The 21592-nt window shown below is 33.9% G+C and overlaps 1 protein-coding gene across 2 annotated transcripts in view; it reads left to right on the top strand.

Annotated features, from left to right (window-relative positions):
* The window catches only part of LOC148947172 (uncharacterized), a 238625-nt gene that overhangs the window by 154536 nt on the left and 62497 nt on the right, over positions 1-21592 (top strand). For both annotated transcript variants that reach the window (XM_089097301.1, XM_089097300.1), the window contains one exon: positions 19938-20142. In XM_089097301.1, coding sequence (XP_088953427.1) covers positions 19938-20142 — 205 coding nt within the window. The remainder of the gene's footprint in view (positions 1-19937; positions 20143-21592) is intronic.

Genomic DNA, 21592 nt, shown 5'->3' with positions numbered 1-21592 from the left:
CAAAAGTTTCATCAAGTTTAGTTTTACCCATCAAAAGTTACGAGCCTGAAAGTTTCTGCCTTTTTTCGAAAAAAGGGAGAAACACCCCCTAAGAGTTATAGAACCTTAATGAAAATCAAACCATCAAATTCAGCGTATTTGAAAACCCTACTATATAGGTTCAATCTCCTATCTACCAAAATGTGGAATTTTGTATTTTTTGCAAGAAGAAAGATCACGGATGCTTGTTTATTTGTTTGTTTTTTGCTTTGTTTTTTTTTGTCAGGGTGATCTTATCGATCCAGTGGTTTGAGAATATAAGTAGAAATGACCCTAAAGGTCCGAGCGGGACTCCTAATACAGGCATAGAGTCCCTAGGGGAGATGGATTTCTGAGAAATTGATTGAGTAATCAAAGTGTGTCAATGACCTCTTTTTTCCAAGATTGATTTGTTTGTTGTTTCTAGGTGTAATAACTCCGGGAAGAAGGTTGCACATGCTCATTGAATTCTAACGGGAACAATGTTATTGATCTAGGACTCGAGGGGAAAGTGAATTTCCGAGAACTTGATTGCGTCATCGATTGGGAATTTGGAACACCTGTGCTGTCAGTCATTAATCAAATTGTTTCCGGAGAAGTTAATTAATGTCTGACAGATGCCGTCAAGTTAATTAATGTCTTTGGAGTTCGACCAGAATTGTTTCCGGGGCAAAGTTTAGATCACACGTGACAGATGATGTCATGTTTGATTGATTTGACACGAAAGGGGAATTAATTTGTTGTTTCTAAGGGGAATTATTGATTCACGAAAGGGGAATTAATTTGTTGTTTCCAAAGAGAATTGTTTCCGAGCGAATGTCTATTAATGTCTTTGGAGTTCTACAAAGAGAGTTGTTTCCGGGTGAATGTTTTGATCTTAGCGATGAATAGATTAACACGGGAATCAGGTTTCTTAGTAATTTCAAATGTGACAGCGCAGAGATGCCAAAAACAAAAGGAACACGCTGAAATTACGATTAGGGGTTATTTGGGCGAAACCGTTTTAGACATTTTAGGGAATTATTTCGGCGAGAACAGTTAGAGACATTTTAAAAGATGATTTTAGAAGAAGATTTGAGGGTGAAACTCTGTAGTCGTTATAATACACAAGTTCCATTTGAACAGTGTTGTGAGGTCCTCTACCCAAACCCCGAAGCAAGCCCCCGGTCCCCAAAAGTCCACCGGGCTCCCAAAGGACCACCCGGCCCTCAAGGGCCCCCCAGACCCCCAAAGGACCTCCTCGGTCCCCCAAAGGCCCTCCCCCGAGCTCCCAAAGGACCACCGGGCCCCACAAAGAGCCCCCAGACCCCCTAATGCCTCCCCCCGGGCCCCCATAGAGTCCCCTCCCCATTTTTTAATACTTTCTTGTGCACTTTATTATATCTTTTCAGAACAAGTTATTTTCTTAATGTCCATCCTAAACCCATTTTACAAGTTGAAGTACACATCCTTTTCACCCACAACTTTACTTTATAGCTTTTTGGATGCTCCAACACCAAGCAATAGTTTTCAAAAGACATTTCAGAGCAACTTCTTTTCTTAATGTCCTTCCTAAACCCATTTTACAAGTTGAAGTTCCCATCCTTTTCACCCACAACTTTACTTTACAGCTTTTTGAATGCCCCAACACCAAGCAATACTTTTCAAAATGCATTTCAGAACAAGTTCTTTTCATAATGTCAATACTAAACCCATTTTACAAGTTGAAGTACCAATCCTTTTCACCCACAACTTTACTTACAGCTTTTTGGATACCTCAACATCAAGCAATACTTTTCAAGAGCATTTCAGAGCAAGTTCCTTTCTTAATGTCCCTTCTAAAACCATTTTCCAAGTTGAAGTACCCATCCTTTTCATCCACAACTTTACTTTACAGCTTTTTGAATACCTCAACACCAAGAAAAACGGTTCAAAAGGCATTTCAGAGCAAGTTCTTTTCTTAATATCCCTTATAAACAGATTTTCCAACTTGAAGCATCTATAACCTTCATCCAAAACTTCACTTTATCGCTTTTTTGGATGTCTCAAAACCAAGCAATACGTATCAAAATACATCTAAGAGCAATTTCCTATCGTAATGTCACGTTTAAACCCTTTTGAAAACTTGAAGTACCCATCCGTTTCACCAACAACTTTACTTTACAGCTTTTTGGATACCTCAACACCAAGAAATACCTTTCAAAAGGCATTTCAGAGCAAGTTCTTTTCTTAATGTTCCTTCTAAACCCATTTTCCAACTTGAAGTACCCATCCTTCTCATCCACAACTTTACATTACAGCTTTTGGGATACCTCAACACCGAGAAATACTTTTCAAAAGGCATTTCAGAGCAAGTTCCTTTCTTAAAGTCCCTTCTAAACCCATTTTCCAACTTGAAGTACCCATTCGTTTCACCCACAACTTTACTTTACAGCTTATTGGATACCTCAACACCAAGAAATACTTTCAAAAGGCATTTCAGAGCAAGTTCCTTTCTTAATGTCCCTTCTAATCCCATTTTCCAACTTGAAGTACCTATCCGTTTCACCCACAACAATACTTTACAACTTTTAGGATACCTCAACACCAAGCAATGCTTTTCAAAAGGCATTTCAGAGCAATTTCCTTTCTTAATGTCCCTTCTAAACCCATTTTACAAGTTGAAGCATTCATCCTTTTCACCCACGACTTTACTTTACAGCTTTTTGGTTTCCTCAACACCAAGCAATACTTTTCAAAAAACATTTCAGAGCAAGTTCCTTTCTTTATATCCCTTCTAAACCCATTTTCCAACATGAAGTACCCATCCGTTTAACCCAAAACTTTACTTTACAGCTTTTTGGATAACTCAACACCAAGAAATACATTTTAAAAAAACATTTCAGAGCAATTTCCTTTCTTAATGTCCCTTCTAAACCCATTTTCTAACTTGAAGTACCCATTCTTTTCACCCACAACTTTACTTTACAGCTTTTTGTATACCTCAACACCAAGAAATACTTTTCAAACGACATTTCAGAGCAAGTTCCTTTCTTAATGGCCCTTCTAAACCCATTTTCCAACTTTAAGTACCCATACTTTTCACCCACAACATTACTTTGCAGCTTTTTGGATATCTCAACACCAATAAATACTTTTCAAAAGGCATTGCAGACAAATTTTCTTTCTTAATGTCCCTACTCAACCCATTTTCCAAGTTGAAGCATAAATACTTTTCACCCCCAACATTACTTTACAGATTTTTGGATGCTTAAACACCATGAAATACCTTTCAAAACGCATTTCAGAGCAATTTTTTCTTAATGTCCCACCTAAACTCATTTTACAAGTTGAAGCATCCATCCTTTTCACCCACAACTTTACATTACAGCTTTTTGGATACCTCAACACCTTGAAATACTTTTCAAAAGACATTTCAGAGTAAGTTCCTTTCTTAATGTCCCTTCTAAACCCATTTTCCAAGTTGAAGCATCCATCCTTTTCACCCACAACTTTACATTACAGCTTTTTGGATACCTCAACACCAAGCAATACTTTTCAAAAGGCATTTCAGAGCAAGTTCCTTTTTTAATGTCTCTTCTAAACCCATTTTACAAGTTGAAGCACTCATTCTTTTCACCCCCCAACTTTACATTACAGCTTTTTGGATACCTCAACACCAAGAAATACTTTTCAAAAGGCATTTCAGATCAAGTTCCTTTCTTAATGTCCCTTCTAAACCTATTTTCCAACTTGAAGTACCCATCCTTTTCACCCAGAACTTTACATTACAGCTTTTTGGATACCTCAACACCAAGAAATACTTTTCAAATGGCAATTCAGAGCAAGTTCCTTTCTTAATATCCCTTCTAAACCCATTTTACAAGTTGAAGCATCCATCCTTTTCACCCACAACTTTACATTACAGCTTTTTTGGATACCTCAACACCAAGAAATACTTTTCAAAGGCATTTCAGAGCAATTTTTTTTCTTAATGTCCTTCCTAAACCAATTTTACAAGTTGAAGTACTTATCTTTTTCAACACAACTTTACATTACAGCTTTTTGGATACCTCAACACCAAGAAATACTTTTCAAAAGGCATTTCAGAGCAAGTTACGCTCTTAATGACCCTTCAAAAGACATTTTACAATTTGAAATCCTTATATTTTTCGCCACAACTTTAAATTACAGCTTTTTTGGATGCCACAAAACCAAGAAATACTTTTCAAATTCATTGCAGATCAACTTTTTTTATTAACTTCCTTACTAAACCAATTTTGAAAGATGAAATAATTATCCTTTTCACCACAACTTTACATTACAGCTTTTTGGATACCTCAACACCAAGAAATACTTTTGAAAAGGCATTACAGAGCAAGTTCCTTTCTTAATGTCCCTTCAAAACCCATTTTACAAGTTGAAGCATTCATCCTTTTCACCCACAACTTTACTTTACAGCTTTTTGGATACCTCAACACCAGGAAATACTTTTCAAAATGCATTTCAGAGCAAGTTCCTTTCTTATTGTCCCTTCTAAACCCATTTTCCAACTTGAAGTACCTATCCTTTTCACCCACAACTTTACTTTACAGCTTTTTGGATACCTTAACACCAAGAAATACCTTTCAAAAAGCATTTCAGAGCAATTTCCTTTCTTAATGTCCCTTTCTAAACTCATTTTACAAGATGAAGCATCCATTCTTTTCACCCACAACTTTACTTTACAGCTTTTTGGATACCTCAACACCAAGAAATACTTTTCAAAAGGCATTTCAGAGCAAGTTCTTTTCTTAATGTCCCTTCTAAACCCATTTTCTAACTTGAAGTACCCATCCGTTTCACCCACAACTTTACTTTACAGCTTTTTGGATACCTCATCACGAAGCAATACTTTTCAAAAGACATTTCAGAGCAAGTTACTTTCTTAATGTCCTTCCTAAACCCATTTTACAAGTTGAAGCAATTATCTTTTTCACCTCAACTTTACTTTACAGCTTTTTGGATACCTCAAAACCCAAAAATACCTTTCAAAAGGTATTTCAGAGCAAGTTCTTTTTCCAATGTCCCTCATAAACCCATTTTCCAACTTAAAGTACCCATCCGTTTCACCCACAACTTTCCTTTAAAGCTTTTTTGGATACCTCAACTCCAAGCAATACTTTTCAAAGGCATTTCCGAACAAGTTCTTTTCTTAATGTCCTTCCTAAACCAATTTTACAAGTTGAAGTACTTATCTTTTTCATCACAACTTTACTTTACGACTTTTTGCATACCCCAACATCAAGCAATACTTTTCAAAAGGCTTTATTATGCCCTTTCAGAACAAGTTCTTTACGTATTGTCCTTCCTAAAACAATTTTACAAGTTGAAGTACTCATCTTTTTCCCCACAACTTTACTATAAGGCTTTTCGAATAATCCAACATCAAGTAATACTTTTCAAAGGGCTTTATTATATCTTTTCAGAGCGAGTTCTTCACGTAATTTTCTTCCTAAACCCATTTACAAGTTGAATTACTTATCTTTTTCCCCACAACTGTACTTTACGACTTTTTTGCACACCCAAACATCAAGCAATACTTTCCAAAAGGCTTTATTATATCTTTTCAGAACAATTTTTTTTCTTAATGTCCTTCTTAAACCATTTTTACAAGTTGAAGTAGTTATCTTCTTCACCACAACTTTACTTTACGACTTTTTGCACACCCCAAGATCAAGCAATACTTTTCAAAAGGCTTTATTATATCTTTTCAGAACAAGTTTCTTTCTTAATATTCTTCTTAAACCAATTTTACAAATTCTAAATTTTTCTTTAGTAGATAGAAAAAGGCTATAGCATACTTGTGAATATTTTCCCGGAAGATAAAAAGTTCTAGTTCACTTTTTAATTTTCTCAACGAAGTGAAGAAAAGTTCAAGTTCTATTCTGAATTTTCTCAATGAAAAATAAATTAGTTATTGATCATTTCTATTTTTCCAAATGATATAATTATTTTCCAACTTCAAAATGAACACACACAAAAACTTACACACATACAAAAACCTACTCACACACACAAAAACTTACACACACACAAAAACCTACTCACACACACAAAAACTTTATTTCAGAGCAAGTTCCTTTCGTAATGTCCCTTCTAAACCCATTTTCCAACTTGAAATACCCATCCGTTTCACCCACAAGTATACTTTACAGCTTTTTGGATACCTCATCACCAAGCAATACTTTTCAAAAGACATTTCAGAGCAAGTTACTTTCTTAATGTCCTTCCTAAACCAATTTTACAAGTTGAAGTACTTATCTTTTTCACCACAACTTTACTTTACAGCTTTTTGGATACCTCAACACCAAGAAATACCTTTCAAAAGGCATTTCAGAGCAAGTTCTTTCCTTAATGTCCCTCATAAACCCATTTTTCAACTTGAAATACCCATCCGCTTCACCCACAACTTTACTTTACAGCTTTTTTGGATACCTCAACTCCAAACAATACTTTTCAAAGGGCATTACAGAACCAATTTTTTTCTTAATGTCTATTCTAAACCAATTTTACAAGTTGAAGTACTTATCCTTTACACCAAAACTTTACTTTACGACTTTTTGCATACCCCAACATCAAGCAATACTTTTCAAAAGGCTTTATTATGACCTTTCAGAACAAGTTCTTTACGTAATGTCCTTCCTAAACCAATTTTACAAGTTGAAGTACTCATCTTTTCCTCCACAACTTTACTATAAGGCTTTTCGAATAACCCAACATCAAACAATACTTTTCAAAAGGCTTTATTATATCTTTTCAGAACAAGTTCTTCACGTAATTTTCTTCCTAAACCCATTTACAAGTTGAAGTACTTATCTTTTTCACCACAACTTTACTTTACGACTTTTTGCACACCCAAACATCAAGCAATACTTTCCAAAAGGCTTTATTATATCTTTTCAGAACAAGTTTTTTTCTTAATGTCCCTCTTAAACCATTTTTACAAGTTGAAGTAGTTATCTTCTTCACTATAACTTTACTTTACGACTTTTTGCACACCCCAAGATCAAGTAATACTTTTCAAAAGGCTTTATTATATCTTTTCAGAACAAGTTCCTTTCTTAATATCCTTCTTAAACCAATTTTACAATTTCTAAATTCTTTCTTTGTAGATAGAAAAAGCTATAGCATACTTGTGATTATTTACCCGGAAGATAAAAAGTTCTAGTTCAATGTTTAATTTTCTCAACGAAGTGAAGAAAAGTTCAAGTTCTATTCTGAATTTTCTCAATGAAAAAGAAATTAGTTATTGATCATTTCTATTTTTAAATATTTTCCAACTTCAAAATGGGTGCACACAAAAACTTACACACACACAAAAACTTACACACTCACATAAAAACTTACACACACACAAAAACCTACTCACACACACAAAAACTTACACACACACAAAAACCTACTCACACACACAAAAACTTACACACACACACAAAAACCTACTCACACACAAAAAAACTTACACACACACACAAAAACTTACACACACATTTACTCAATGAAGCACAAAATGTTCAAGTTCCATTTTAATTTTTTAAGGAAAATAAAAAGGTTCCACTTCAGTTCTGTTTTTTTTTCTCAAAGAGAAGAAAAATTTAAAGTTCTGTTCTAATTTTAAATTTTACCTCCTTTGTCTTATGGATTTACCATTCAAATTTTTAAATTAGAAAATGAGTGACTCGTTCTACTATTAAAGAAAATCATTCAAACTCGTTCATCTAACCTCCAAAACAATAGTTTAGTTATAAATGAATATTAATAAATAGAAACATTTCTCATTTTTTAAGTTAGTTTAGTTTAACTTATCATGAGCTCTCATGATAAGTTAACCTATCCTTTTCTGGCACGTAAGGGTCTGTTAGGGGAAGCTAGATTGAATTAGGTTAGACTAGGTTAGGTTAGGTTACCCTACGTACGCTTCACTTAGGTTAGGTTAGGTGAGAGACAGGCAAAAAGTTAGGTGAATGGTTAGGTTAGGTTAGACTAGATTAAGTTAGGTTAAGTTAGGTTAGGCTAGGTTAGCCTACGTACATGCGCGTACGTAGGCTAACCTAGCCTAACCTAACTTAACCTAACATAACTTAATCTAGTCTAACCTAACCTAACCATACACCTAACTTTGTGCCTGTCTCTCACCTAACCTAACCTAAGTGAAGCGTACTTAGGATAACCTAACCTAACTTAACCTAATCTAACCTAATTTAATCTAGCCTAACCTAACCTAACCATACTCGCCGGAAAAGGCTAGGTTAACTTATCATGAGCGCTCATGATAATTTAAAATAAAATAACTTAAAAAATGAGAAATGTTTATCTTTATTAATATTTATTTATACCTAACCTAGTGTTTTGGAGGTTAGATGAACGAGTTTGAATGATTTTCCTTAATAGTAGAACGAGTCACTCATTTTCTAATTTAAAAATTTGAATGGTAAATCCATAAGACAAAGGAGGTAAAATTTAAAATTAGAACAGAACTTTAAATTTTTCATCTCTTTGAGAAAAAAACAGAACTGAAGTGGAACCTTTTATTTTCCTTAAAAAATTAGAATGGAACTTGAACATTTTGTGCTTCATTGAGTAAATGTGTGTGTAAGTTTTTGTGTGTGTGTGTAAGTTTTTGTGTGTGTGAGTAGGTTTTTGTGTGTGTGTGTAAGTTTTTGTGTGTGTGAGTAGGTTTTTGTGTGTGTGTAAGTTTTTGTGTGTGTGAGTAGGTTTTTGTGTGTGTGTAAGTTTTTATGTGAGTGTGTAAGTTTTTGTGTGTGTATAAGTTTTTGTGTGTGCCCATTTTGAAGTTGGAAAATATTTATATTATTTGGAAAAATAGAAATGATCAATAACTAATTTCTTTTTCATTGAGAAAATTCAGAATAGAACTTGAACTTTTCTTCACTTCGTTGAGAAAATTAAACATTGAACTAGAACTTTTTATCTTCCGGAGAAATAATCACAAGTATGCTATAGCTTTTTCTATCTACTAAGATAAATTTTAGAAATTGTAAAATTGGTTTAAGAAGGATATTAAGAAAGCAAGTTGTTCTGAAAAGATATAATAAAGCCTTTTGAAAAGTATTGCTTGATCTTGGGGTGTGCAAAAAGTCGTAAAGTAAAGTTATGGTGAAGAAGATAACTACTTCAACTTGTAAAAATGGTTTAAGAAGGACATTAAGAAAAAAACTTGTTCTGAAAAGATATAATAAAGCCTTTTGGAAAGTATTGCATGATGTTTGGATGTGCAAAATGTCGTAAAGTAAAGTTGTGGTGAAAAGATAAGTACTTTAACTTGTAAATGGGTTTAGGAAGAAAATTACGTGAAGAACTTGTTCTGAAAATATATAATAAAGCCTTTTGAAAAGTATTGCTGGATGTTGGGTTATTCGAAAAGCCTTATAGTAAAGTTCTGGGGGAAAAGATGAGTACTTCAACTTGTAAAATTGCTTTAGGAAGGACAATACGTAAAGAACTTGTTCTGAAAGGGCATAATGAAGCCTTTTGAAAAGTATTGCTTGATCTTGGGGTATGCAAAAAGTCGTAAAGTAAAGTTTTGGTGTAAAGGATAAGTACTTCAACTTTTAAAATGGGTTTAGGATGGACATTAAGAAAAGAACTGGTTCTGAAATGCCCTTTGAAAAGTATTGTTTGGAGTTGTGGTATCCAAAAAAAGCTGTAAAGTAAAGTTGTGGGTGAAACGGATGGGTATTTCAAGATGAAAAATGGGTTTATGAGGGACATTAAGGAAAGAATTTACTCTGAAATGGCTTTTGAAAGGTATTTCTTGGTTTTGATGTATCCAAAAAGCTGTAAAATAAAGTTGTGGTGAAAAAGATCAGTACTTCAACTTTTAAAATGGGTTTAGGAAGGACATTAAGAAAGTAACTTTCTCTGAAATGTCTTTTGAAAAGTATTGCTTGGTGATGAGGTATCCAAAAAGCTGTAAAGTATACTTGTGGGTGAAACGGATGGGTACTTCAAGTTGGAAAATGGGTTTAGAAGGGACATTAAGAAAGGAACTTGCTCTGAAATAAAGTTTTTGTGTGTGTGAGTAGGTTTTTGTGTGTGTATAAGTTTTTGTGTGTGTGAGTAGGTTTTTGTATGTGTGTAAGTTTTTGTGTGTGTGTAAGTTTTTGTGTGTGTCCATTTTGAAGTTGGAAAATATTTATATTATTTGGAAAAATAGAAATGATCAATAACTAATTTCATTTTCATTGAGAAAATTCAGAATAGAACTTGAACTTTTCTTCACTTCGTTGAGAAAATTAAATATTGAACTAGAACTTTTTATCTTCCGGGAAAATATTCACAAGTATGCTATAGCTTTTTCTATCTACTAAGAAAAAAATTAGAATTTGTAAAGTTGGTTTAAGAAGAATATTAAGAAAGGAACTTGTACTGAAAAGATATAATAAAGCCTTTTGAAAAGTATTGCTTGATCTTGGGGTGTGCAAAAAGTCGTAAAGTAAAGTTGTGGTGAAGAAGATAACTACTTCAACTTGTAAAAATGGTTTAAGAAGGACATTAAGAAAAAAAATTGTTCTGAAAAGATATAATAAAGCCTTTTGGAAAGTATTGCTTGATGTTTGGGTGTGCAAAAAAGTCGTAAAGTACAGTTGTGGGGAAAAAGATAAGAAATTCAACTTGTAAATGGGTTTAGGAAGAAAATTACGTGAAGAACTCGCTCTGAAAAGATATAATAAAGCCCTTTGAAAAGTATTGCTTGATGTTGGATTATTCGAAAAGCCTTATAGTAAAGTTGTGGGGAAAAAGATGAGTACTTCAACTTGTAAAATTGGTTTAGGAAGGACATTACGTAAAGAAATTGTTCTGAAAGTGCATAATAAAGCCTTTTGAAAAGTATTGCTTGATGTTGAGGTATGCAAAAAGTCGTAAAGTAAAGTTGTGATGAAAAAGATAAGTACTTCAACTTGTAAAATTGGTTTAGGAAGTACATTAAGAAAATAACTTGTTCTGAAATGCCTTTGAAAAGTATTGCTTGGAGTTGAGGTATCCAAAAAAGCTGTAAAGGAAAGTTGTGGGTGAAACTGATGGGTACTTCAAGTTGGAAAATGGGTTTATGAGGGACATTAAGAAAAGAACTTGCTCTGAAATGCCTTTTGAAAGGTATTTCTTGGTGTTGAGGTATCCAAAAAGCTGTAAAGTAAAGTTGTGGTGAAAAAGATAATTGCTTCAACTTGTAAAATGGGTTTAGGAAGGACATTAAGAAAGTAACTTGTTCTGAAATGTCTTTTGAAAAGTATTGCTTAGTGATGAGGTATCCAAAAAGCTGTAAAGTAAAGTTGTGGGTGAAACGGATGGGTACTTCAAGTTGGAAAATGGGTTTAGAAGGGACATTAAGAAAAAAAGTGGCTCTGAAATGTCTTTTGAAAAGTATTTCTTGGTGTTGAGGTATCCAAAAAGCTGAAAAGTAAAGTTGTGGGGGAAAAGAATGGATGCTTCAACTTGTAAAATGAGTTTAGAAAGGGACATTAAGAAAGGAAATTGCTCTGAAATGCTTTTTGAAAGGTATTTCTTGGTCTTGAGGTATCCAAAAAGCTGTAAAGTAAAGTTGTGGGTGAAAAGGATAGGTACTTCAAATTGGAAAATGGGTTTAGAAGGTACAATAAGAAAGGAACTTGTTCTGAAATGCCTTATGAAAAGTATTTCTTGGTGTTGAGGTATCCAAAATCCTGTAAAGTAAAGTTGTGGGTGAAAAGGATGAATGCTTCAACTTGTAAAATGGGTTTTGAAGGGACATTAAGAAAGGAACTTGCTCTGAAATGCCTTTTGAAAAGTATTTCTTGGTGTTGAGGTATCCAAAAAGCTGTAAATTAAAGTTGTGTTGAAAAGGATAACTACTTCAACTTGCAAAATTGGTTCAGGAAGGACATTAAGAAAAAAAGTTGTTCTGAAATGCCTTTGAAAAGTATTTCTTGGTGTTGAGGTATCCAAAAAAGCTGTAATGTAAAGTTGTGGTGAAAAAGAAAAGTATTTCAACTTGTAAAATGGGTTTAGAAGGGACATTAACAAAGGGACTTGCTCTGAAATGCCTTTTGAAAAGTATTTCTTTGTGTTGAGGTATCCAAAAAGCTGTAAAGTTGTGTGTGAAAAGGATAGATGCTTCAACTTGGAAAATTGGTTTAGGAGGGACATTAAGAAAGGAAGTTGCTCTGAAGTGCCATTTGAGAAGTATTTCTTGGTTTTGAGGTATCCAAAAAGCTGTAATGTAAAGTTGTGGGTGTAAAGGATGGGTACTTCAAGTTGGAAAATAGGTTTATTAGGGAAAGTAAGAAAGGAAATTGCTCTGAAATTCCATTTGAAAAGTATTTTTTGGTTTGGAGGTATCCAAAATTCTGTTATATATAGTTGGGGGGGTGAAAGGGATGAATTCTTCAAATGGTAAAATGGGTTTAGAAGAGACATTAAGAAAGGAAATTGCTCTGAAATGACCTTTGACAAGTATTGCATGGTGTTTCGGTATCCAAAAAGCTGTAATGTAAAGTTGTTGGTGAAAAGGATGTCTTCTTCATCTTGTAAAGTAAGGTTAGAAGGGTCATTAAGAAAGGAACTTGCTCTGAAATGTCTTTTGAAAAGTATTTCTTGGTGTTGAGGTATCCAAAAAGCTATAAAGTAAAGTTGGGGGTGAAAAGAATTGATTCTTCAACTTGTAAATGAGTTTAGGAGGGATATTAAGAAAAATTGCTCTGAAATGCCTTTTGAAAGGTATTTCATGGTGTTGAGGCATCCAAAAAGCTGTAAAGTAAAGTTGAGGGGTGAAAAGGATTGAAGCTTCAACTTGTAAAATGGGTTTAGAAGGGACATTAGGAAAGGAACTTGCTCTGAAATGTCTTTTGAAAAGTATTTCTTGGTTTTGAGGTATCCAAAAAGCTGTAAAGTAAAGTTGTGGGTGAAAAAGATGGGTACTTCAAGTTGTAAAATGGGTTTAGAAGGGACATTAAGAAAGGAACTTGCTCTGAAATGTCTTTTGAAAAGTATTTCTTGGTGTTGAGATATCCAAAAAGATGTAAAGTAAAGTTGTGGGTGAAAAGAATGGGTACTTCAAGTTAGAAAATGGCTTTAGAAGGGACATTAAGGAAGGAAATTGCTCTGAAATGTCTTTTTAAAAGGTATTTCTTGGTGTTGAGGTATCCAAAAAGCTGTAAAGTAAAGTTTTGGGTGAAACGGATGGGTACTTCAAGTTGGAAAATGGGTTTAGAAGGGATATTAAGAAAGGAACTTGCTCTGAAATGTCTTTTGAAAAGTATTGCTTGGTGTTGAGGTAACCAAAAAGCTATAAAGTAAAGTTGTGGGTGAAAAGGATGAATTCTTCAACTTCGAAAATGGGTTTAGGAGGGATATTAAGAAAGGAACTTTCTCTGAAATGTCTTTCGAAAGGTATTGCTTGGTGTTGAGGTATACAAAAAGCTGTAAAGTAAAGTTGTGGGTGAAAAGGATGGGTACTTCAAGTTGGAAAATGGGTTTAGAAGGGACATTAAGCCAGAAACTTGCTCCGAAATGCCTTTTGCAAGGTATGTCTTTGTTTTGAGGTAGTCTAAAAGCTTTAAAGTTATGTTTCTGTTGAAAAGGGTTGCCAATATAAGTTTGAAAAATGTTTTATGTGGGACAAGAAGAAAGGAAGTACCTATTAAATGCCTTTTGAAAAGTCTAGCATGGTGTGGAAATCTCGAAAAAGCTGTAAAGTAAAGTTGTGGGTGATAAGGATGTGTACTTCAAGTTGGAAAATGGGTTTAGAAGGGACATTAAGAAAATAACTTGCTCTGAAATGCCTTTTAAAAGGTATTTCTTGGTGTTGATGTATCCAAAAAGTTGTAAAGTAAAGTTGTGAGTGAAAAGGATGGGTACTTCAAGTTGGAGAATGGGTTTAGAAGGGACTTTAAGAAAGAAACTTGCTCTGAAATGCCTTTTGAAAAGTATTTCTTGATGTTGAGGTATCCAAAAAGCTGTAAAGTAAAGTTGTGGGTGAAAAGGATGCTTTCTTCAACTTGTAAAATGGGTTTAGGAGTGATTTTCATAATGTATCGTTTTCTGATATGCCCTTTGAAATGTATTTCTTGGTGTTGAGGTATTCAAAAAGCTTTAAAGAAAAGTTTTGGGTTTAAGAGAATGGTACTTAAAGTTTTAATAGTGGGATAGATTGAATAGTAACAAAGTAGCTTGATCTGAAATGCTCTTGAAAAGTATTGCATGGTGTTGAGGTATCCGAAAAAGCTGTAAAGTAAAGTTGTGTGTGAAAAGGATTGGTACTTCAATTTGTAAAATGGGCTTAGGACTGACATTATGAAAAGAACTTGTTCTGAAATGCCTTTTGAAAAGTATTGCCTGGTGTTGGGGCATTCAAAAAACTGTAAGGTAAAGTTGTGGGTGAAAAGGATGGGAACTTCAACTTGTAAAATGGGTTTAGGAAGGACATTAAGAAAATAACTTTTTCGGAAATTACCTTTGAAAAGTATTGCCTGGTGTTGGGGCATTCAAAAAGCTGTAAAGTAAAGCTGTGGCTGAAAAGAATGGGTACTTCAACTTGTAAAATGGATTAAGGAAGGATATTATGAAAAGAACTTGCTCTGAAATGTCTTTTAAAAAGTATTGCTTGGTGTTGGAACATCCAAAAAGCTATAAAGTAAAGTTGTGGGTGAAAAGGATGTGTACTTCAACTTGTAAAATGGGTTTAGAATGGACATTAAGAAAATAATTTTTTCTGAAAATATATAATAAAGTGCACAAGAAAGTATTAAAAAATGGGGAGGGGACTCTTTGGGGGCCCGGGGGGAGGCATTAGGGTCCGGGGGCTCTTGGTGGGGCCGGCTGATTCTTTGGGAGCCCGGGGGAGGGCCTTTGGGGGACCGGGGAGGTCCTTTGGGGGTCTGGGGGGCCCTTGAGGGCCGGGTGGTCCTTGGGGAGCCCGGTGGACCTTTGGGGACCGGGGGCTTGCTTCGGGGTTGGGGTAGAGGACCTCTCAACACTGTTCAAATGGAACTTGTGTAGTATAACGACCACAGAGTTTCACCCTCAAATCCTCTTCTAAAATCATCTTTTAAAATCATCTTTTAAAATGTCTCTAACTGTTCTCGCCGAAATAATTCCCTAAAATGTCTAAAACGGTTTCGCCCAAATAACCCCTAATCGTAATTTCAGCGTGTTTCTTTTGTTTTTGGCATCTCTGTGCTTTCACATTTGAAATTACTAAGAAACCTGATTCCCGTGTTAATCTATTCATCGCTAAGATCAAAACATTCACTCGGAAACAATTCTCTGGGTAGAACTCCAAAGACATTAATAGACATTCGCTCGGAAACAATTCTCTTTGGAAACAACAAATTAATTCCCCTTTCGTGAATCAATAATTCCCCTTAGAAACAACAAATTGATTCCCCTTTCGTGTCAAATCAATCAACCATGACATCATCTGTAACGTGTGATCTAAACTTTGCCCCGGAAACAATTCTGGTCGAACTCCAAAGACATTAATTAACTTGACGGCATGTGTCAGACATTAATTAACTTCTCCGGAAACAATTTGATTAATGACTGACAGCACAGGTGTTCCAAATTCCCAATCGATGACGCAATCAATTTCTCAGAAATTCACATCCCCCTCGAGCCCTAGATCAATAACATTGTTCCCTTTAGAATTCAATGCGCAGGTGCAACCTTCATCTCGGAGTTACTACACCTAGAAGCAGCAAACAAATGGACCTTGAAAAAAAGAGGTCATTGACACACTTTGATTTCTCAATAAATTTCTCAGAAATCCATCTCCCCTAGGGACTCTATGCCCATATTAGGAGTCCCGCTCGGACCTTTAGGATAATTTCTACTAATATAGCGAGAGAGCTTATTAGAACGAAAATTAAAACTTCTATTGCCTTTTTTCAATGACAAAAATTGGAGGTTAACTAGGCCCCCTCCCACGCTAGTTTTTTCCTAAAGTCACCCAATTCAAAACTTTGAGATAGCCATTTTGTTCAAAAAGTTGAAAATGTAATAAATATGTCTTTGAGGATGATTTAATCCTCGACAGTCCCCGGGGGAAGGTCTGCAAGTTATGAACTGGGCCCACTGTTTACATATAGTATTGGCTATTGGGAAGTATCAGACGTTTTCAGGAGGGATTTTTTCTGGTGGGGTGGGGGTCAGAGGCGGGGGTTACGTGGAAGGATCTTTCCATGGAGGATTTTTTCATGGAGGAAGGGACATTTCTATGAATGGGGCGCAAGATTCCCCAGTATTATTTAAAACCAATCAGAAATTAAATAAAAAACTATTTCTCTTCACTCAAAGTAAGGAGCAACATTAACTCTTAAAACGAACAGAAAATATTATGTATATCAGGGGGTTTACCCCCTAGTCAATAAATCGCTCTTTACGCTAAAGTGTTTTTAGTACTTTCAAAAGAGCTATCTATTCTAATTCCATGGCCTGTGTGATTCAGGGGTCATTCTTTAAGAATTGGAACAAAATTAGACCTTTGGCGTAAAGAGCGAGGTATTGACTATGAAGCGAACCCCCTCATATACGTAATAATTTCCGGTCGTTTTAAAATTTAATGTTGCTCTTTACTTTCAGTGAAAAAAAAATGTTTTTTATATTTAATAACTAATAAGACAGAATGTCATTTTTCTGTGTACCAAAATTCAATAAAATTGTTTAAACGCTAAAAAAAAAAAGAAGAAAAATAAATTCAGAAATCATGTTGTAATTACGGAATATTAAAAAAAAACACATAAAAACCTAGGAAATTTGGAAGGTAGGGTTGTTGAATGTTGTAGGTAGTTTGAATTTTGTCCAAATTCTTTGAGAATGACTACAGAAACACAAAGGTTATTTAATTAGAACAATAAGACGCTTTTCAAAAGTACTAAAAAATTTTAGCATAAAGAGCAAGGTGTTAAGGAGGGGGAAACCCCATTCATATAAGTAATAGTTTCTGTTCCTTTCAAGTTTTAACGCTGATCCTTACTTTCAGTTGAAATTTTTTTATTTTATTTAATTCCCTAAAAGTTTTAGTGAACGAGTAAACATATATAACTATAAATGACAGGCACACACAGATGACTCTTTTTGGTTGGGGGGGGGGGGATAATGATGAAAAACAAAACTTTTTATAGCATAAAAATTACTCAGAAACTGAGGGAAACGTTTGAATTTTACATGGGGGACGGACCTTGAGGCCTCCTGTGAGAATCCCTAATAAAAAAATTCACCTGCTTATTGATCAAGAATAAGCAAGGATTGAAAGGGAAGAACTTCGCAGCAGGTATAGACCCCCCGGATTTTAAGAGTGCGTGGCATGCATAACAGAATACCATGTTCCTCGAAACAAAGCAGATGTAATTTATGACCATCGTTAAATCATTGGGCTTGTTTAGGCTCGGACTGAGGACCTGGACAATTAAACTGGAAAAAGCGCCCAACAAGTAAGCTATACAACACTACTGGCTGTATTACTAGCAAATTACTCAGTTTAGCATCCAGAGATTTTTATCGGTTCCCTTTGCAATGACAATATACTTTAAAATCTTTACAATAAAAATTTTCCTTTACAAAAATTATGATTAATTTATAACAAATTATATTGTAGTGAAACAATTAGCGGACAAATTAGTGCCTAATAATGGTGAAGCAGATCCTTAATTTTCTATCTTTGGCCAAGTCTTTCGTTCTTGTATGATAAAAGCAGTTGAAAACCAACATAAAATCAACAGAAAAGTCAGGGGGCAAAATCAGAATTAACTTGTAGAAATTAAAAAAAAAAAAATGTATAGCAACCACACAAAATATATTCCAACAGAAAAAAAATACAACAACATGATGGTATTAGCCAGAGTTTATGAGAAAGATAGTACCAGCCTGTTTGAATTTCAGCACTTTGAGATTCTCCATCTGATCCAATGCTCTGGTAGACCCGTTTTCTTTCCAACAAAACACGGATTGAGCATTTCAAAGAGTCCTGCATAACTCCTGCCATTTTTTTTTGGCCGAAACTAAAGGCTCCCTTGCGTTTTTTGTTAAAGCCAAATGCCTTTCTTTGTTATCATTAAAGAAACTAAAAAAAATAATTCAAATTTTGCTTTATATTATATTACAAATTTATATTAAACTGAATAATAAAGGCACTGCATCTTCAACTAAAAGCGGAGAATGGTGTCGAAATTTGTCATGAAACAGTCCTCAAAAATAGGGGAATTGGTATCCCACACAACTTTCCCTTGTTAACATTAAAATATTACATCTATTTTACCAAAAAACATATATTTTACCTGAAACATATCTAAGTAATTTCATTCATTTTTCCGAATATCAAATCAAGAGTACGCTACTGAAGACGTGCAACGTTTTTACTAAAGTGTAAATGCCACTTTAAAGTAAATAACTTGGATTGATAGCGACGACAGTTCCTCATTCATCTAGGGGAATGTACGTTACCTTCAAGTTTTTGCATCACTTTGTACTTTTATCAGAAAAATTAATTGCTAGTCAGCTTTTTTGTTCATTTTTGTATTTAATTCTCTTTGAAAAAAACTATAGCCAACAATTAAATGAAAACATAATTAAATTTGAACAACAGTAACCATACTCCTTTTACAATAAATAATCCGATTATTGTTCTATTCTTTTCTCTTCGTCCTTAATAAGAAATACAGATAATTTGTAAGGGGAGAGAGGTTGAAAAACCAGCCAACCAAGAGGTTGGCTGGTTTTTTTTCAACCTTGTATTTTCAACCAAGAGGTTGAAAATAAAATTGCACAAATAAATTTCCTACTTTTTTAAGAGGCCTCCGGTTCAACCTTGTTTATCAAATTTAAACAATATGAGTCATCTTGTTTATAAAATGCATGTAAATTTCAATCCACTTTTTGCATTCCAAATTCTGTACGTTTAAAGAAGTGAGGGACAATTAGGACCATCAAATGTCTCCTAGATTAATCCTAAATGTGCTGTTTGAAAACTAAGGAAGGCTTTAGAGTGTTTCTCTTTGCTCAAGACAGATCTGAAGGACTTTCCCACGCGAATTTGAGCCTAAGAATGTACTCTGTGCAAACTCAGACATCCAGCCCTCCTCCTCAAAGAAACGACTCCTTCTTCTTCTTCTTCCCAGCAAAGAAAATCTTCGAAGCTTCACCTTGAAAGCCTTAAGTCAGCTATCTAGGATGGATCTTAAATCAAAAATGGATTAAGATTCTAAAACAAAACTTTCTGAATATTGTCTATACAAGAAATAGTTATGTTGTACGAACTAAGTTTATGCTTAGGGACAAAATACACCATTGCACACAAGCCAGAACAGTAAATTTGGGGCATAAGGTGTTTAAAAGTAGCAACTTTTTACTGTGGATCACTGTTTTCTCTCAAAAAATAATTAGAAATGAAATCTTCCTTTCCTAAGTGTATTCTTTTTAATTTAAAAATGCCACAGGTTTGGTATAATCCCCCCCCCCCCCATCCTTCAAAAAAAGACACATCAAAATTTGGATTTCTGTTTTTAAGAGTTTTCTTTGTTCTTATTTAAAACCAGTTTTTGATAAGTAACTCTAATTGATACATATAATGAAAAGCAAAAATATCGTATATAACTGATTTTCATGGAAACGTCACTCTAATCATTTTTTATTATAGAAAACTAAAGATAAAAGTGTTTGTCCAAAAATAACTTAGCTAAAAATAACTAAGTCAAGGTCAAGGAAACCTCGTATATTTATCATTTCCATCCAGTGCTGTACTAAAAATTAATAGAAATGTATATAATTTTGGCTATTCATCATCGATATTTTAATCAACATATAATATATTTTTTCATATTGTTTTTGCGTTTCAACTTCATATCTATAGCCAAAATTATACTTCAAGTTTAAATTGTTTGAACACAAATTTGTCTTTGAAGTCATTAATTAGTGTTTTTTTCTAGACCGAAGAGTTTTCCTCAGAGGCTTTTGGCCTTGGCCTAAAAACAAGGGTAAGTGGACGGAATTTTCTTGAGCTATTTGAGAAAGTCACCTCTCAAGCTTGTTTTGGCATTTTCAGTTCTGGCATCTTGGACCCATTAAGTTTAGAAGAAGGAGCTATTTCTTTGTTCTGGAATCTTAGAAAAACCCTTAGCATTACTTCTGCAGGTAAATCGTTAATATTGAGCTCAAATATGTTTAAGTGTATTAATTAAAAAAAAAATTAATCCTAAAAAGAAGTTTTTCAAAGAAATGTATATGCCATATTAAACCTGGATCAGCAGAATAAAATTGCTTAATAATTCAAACTCAGAACGACCAGAAATTACTATTTTTGAATGATTGAAACGCAAAACGAACAAGTTAAGTAAACAATCATAGCAAACAAACATACAACAGACACGAATACAAATAAACAAATAAACCTTAAAACGAGTAAAACTTAAACGAATGCGCAAGTCCAGCTTAAAATAAACAAAATTACTACAAAGAAGAATTTGGCTGCTGCCCTCTTCCCTAATTGTAAGAGTCTAAAGCCAATTTCGTCATTCGCGCTTTATTGAAAACGAATTATATTACATTTTCTTCTGTACTTAAAACATGAGAAATAAAAATTAAAATTGCAGGGAAATAAAATTTTGAACTGCTGATATTTCAGCAATTAATTTCAATATATATCAAATATTCAGTTTCATTTTATTAGTTATTTCCAAGGACTGTTTGAGACACATATAGTTTTTAAACGAATTACATTACAAATATTTTATTTGTACTTGTTAGAACATCGAAAATAAAAATGAAAATTACAGTGAAATAAAATGCTGAATTGATTAGCTTTCCGTAATTAATATCATTTTATATGAAATATTCAGTTTATTTTCATTAGTTCTTTCCAAAACTGTTCAAGACACGTGTAGTTTTCAGTAAAGCGCCCATGACGCAGTAGGCTTTAGACTTTTACAGCTAGGGGAGGGGGGCGTAGCCAAATTTTTTTTTGTATTAATTTCTGTTCGTTTTAAGCTTGATTTGAAATTGTATTTAAGTTTCACTCTTGTTAAGATTTGTTTATTCATTTATATTAGTACCTGTTGTATTTTTTTTGGCTATGATTGCTTATTTGAGTTTTTATTTGTTTTGGGATTCAGTTATTCTCTAATAGTAAATTCTGGTCGTTTTGAGTTTGAGTTATTATACGAATTTATTTCTGCTCATCTGAAGTTTAATATTGCCTTTACTTTTCTTTGAAAAACTTCAAAGAAAATTTTTAATCAACTTTTTAATTAAATAAGCTTTTTTTTAAATTAGTTTCTGTTCATTTTTTACAGCCAGGTATTTAGTTAATGATAACCTATAATTAAGGGAGGAGATAACCTATTACATCATTCCCACGTTAGGTCTGCCGCTGCCCCTTTGCAACCCTCTGTAGCGTCCAATACGTTTGATGCTGTCATGATGAAGAAAAAAAAAATGAACGATTAAGACACTGTTGTCTCAAGAGCTGCAAGTATATCGTAGTTGACATACAATTGAAAATGAATAATTCTTTAAATCGAAGCTATTTAAATAATAAAAGTAAAATGTTCAATTTGGACTCAATGATTCAGTTATTAAATTTTTA

Source organism: Artemia sp. Qi Xiang Cuo, chromosome 11 (assembly GCF_049724085.1).
Source record: "Artemia sp. Qi Xiang Cuo chromosome 11, ASM4972408v1, whole genome shotgun sequence".
NCBI classification, from domain to species: Eukaryota; Metazoa; Arthropoda; class Branchiopoda; order Anostraca; family Artemiidae; genus Artemia; species Artemia sp. Qi Xiang Cuo.
Note: the sequence above shows the minus strand (reverse complement) of the source record. Positions and strands in the feature narration are given on the sequence as shown.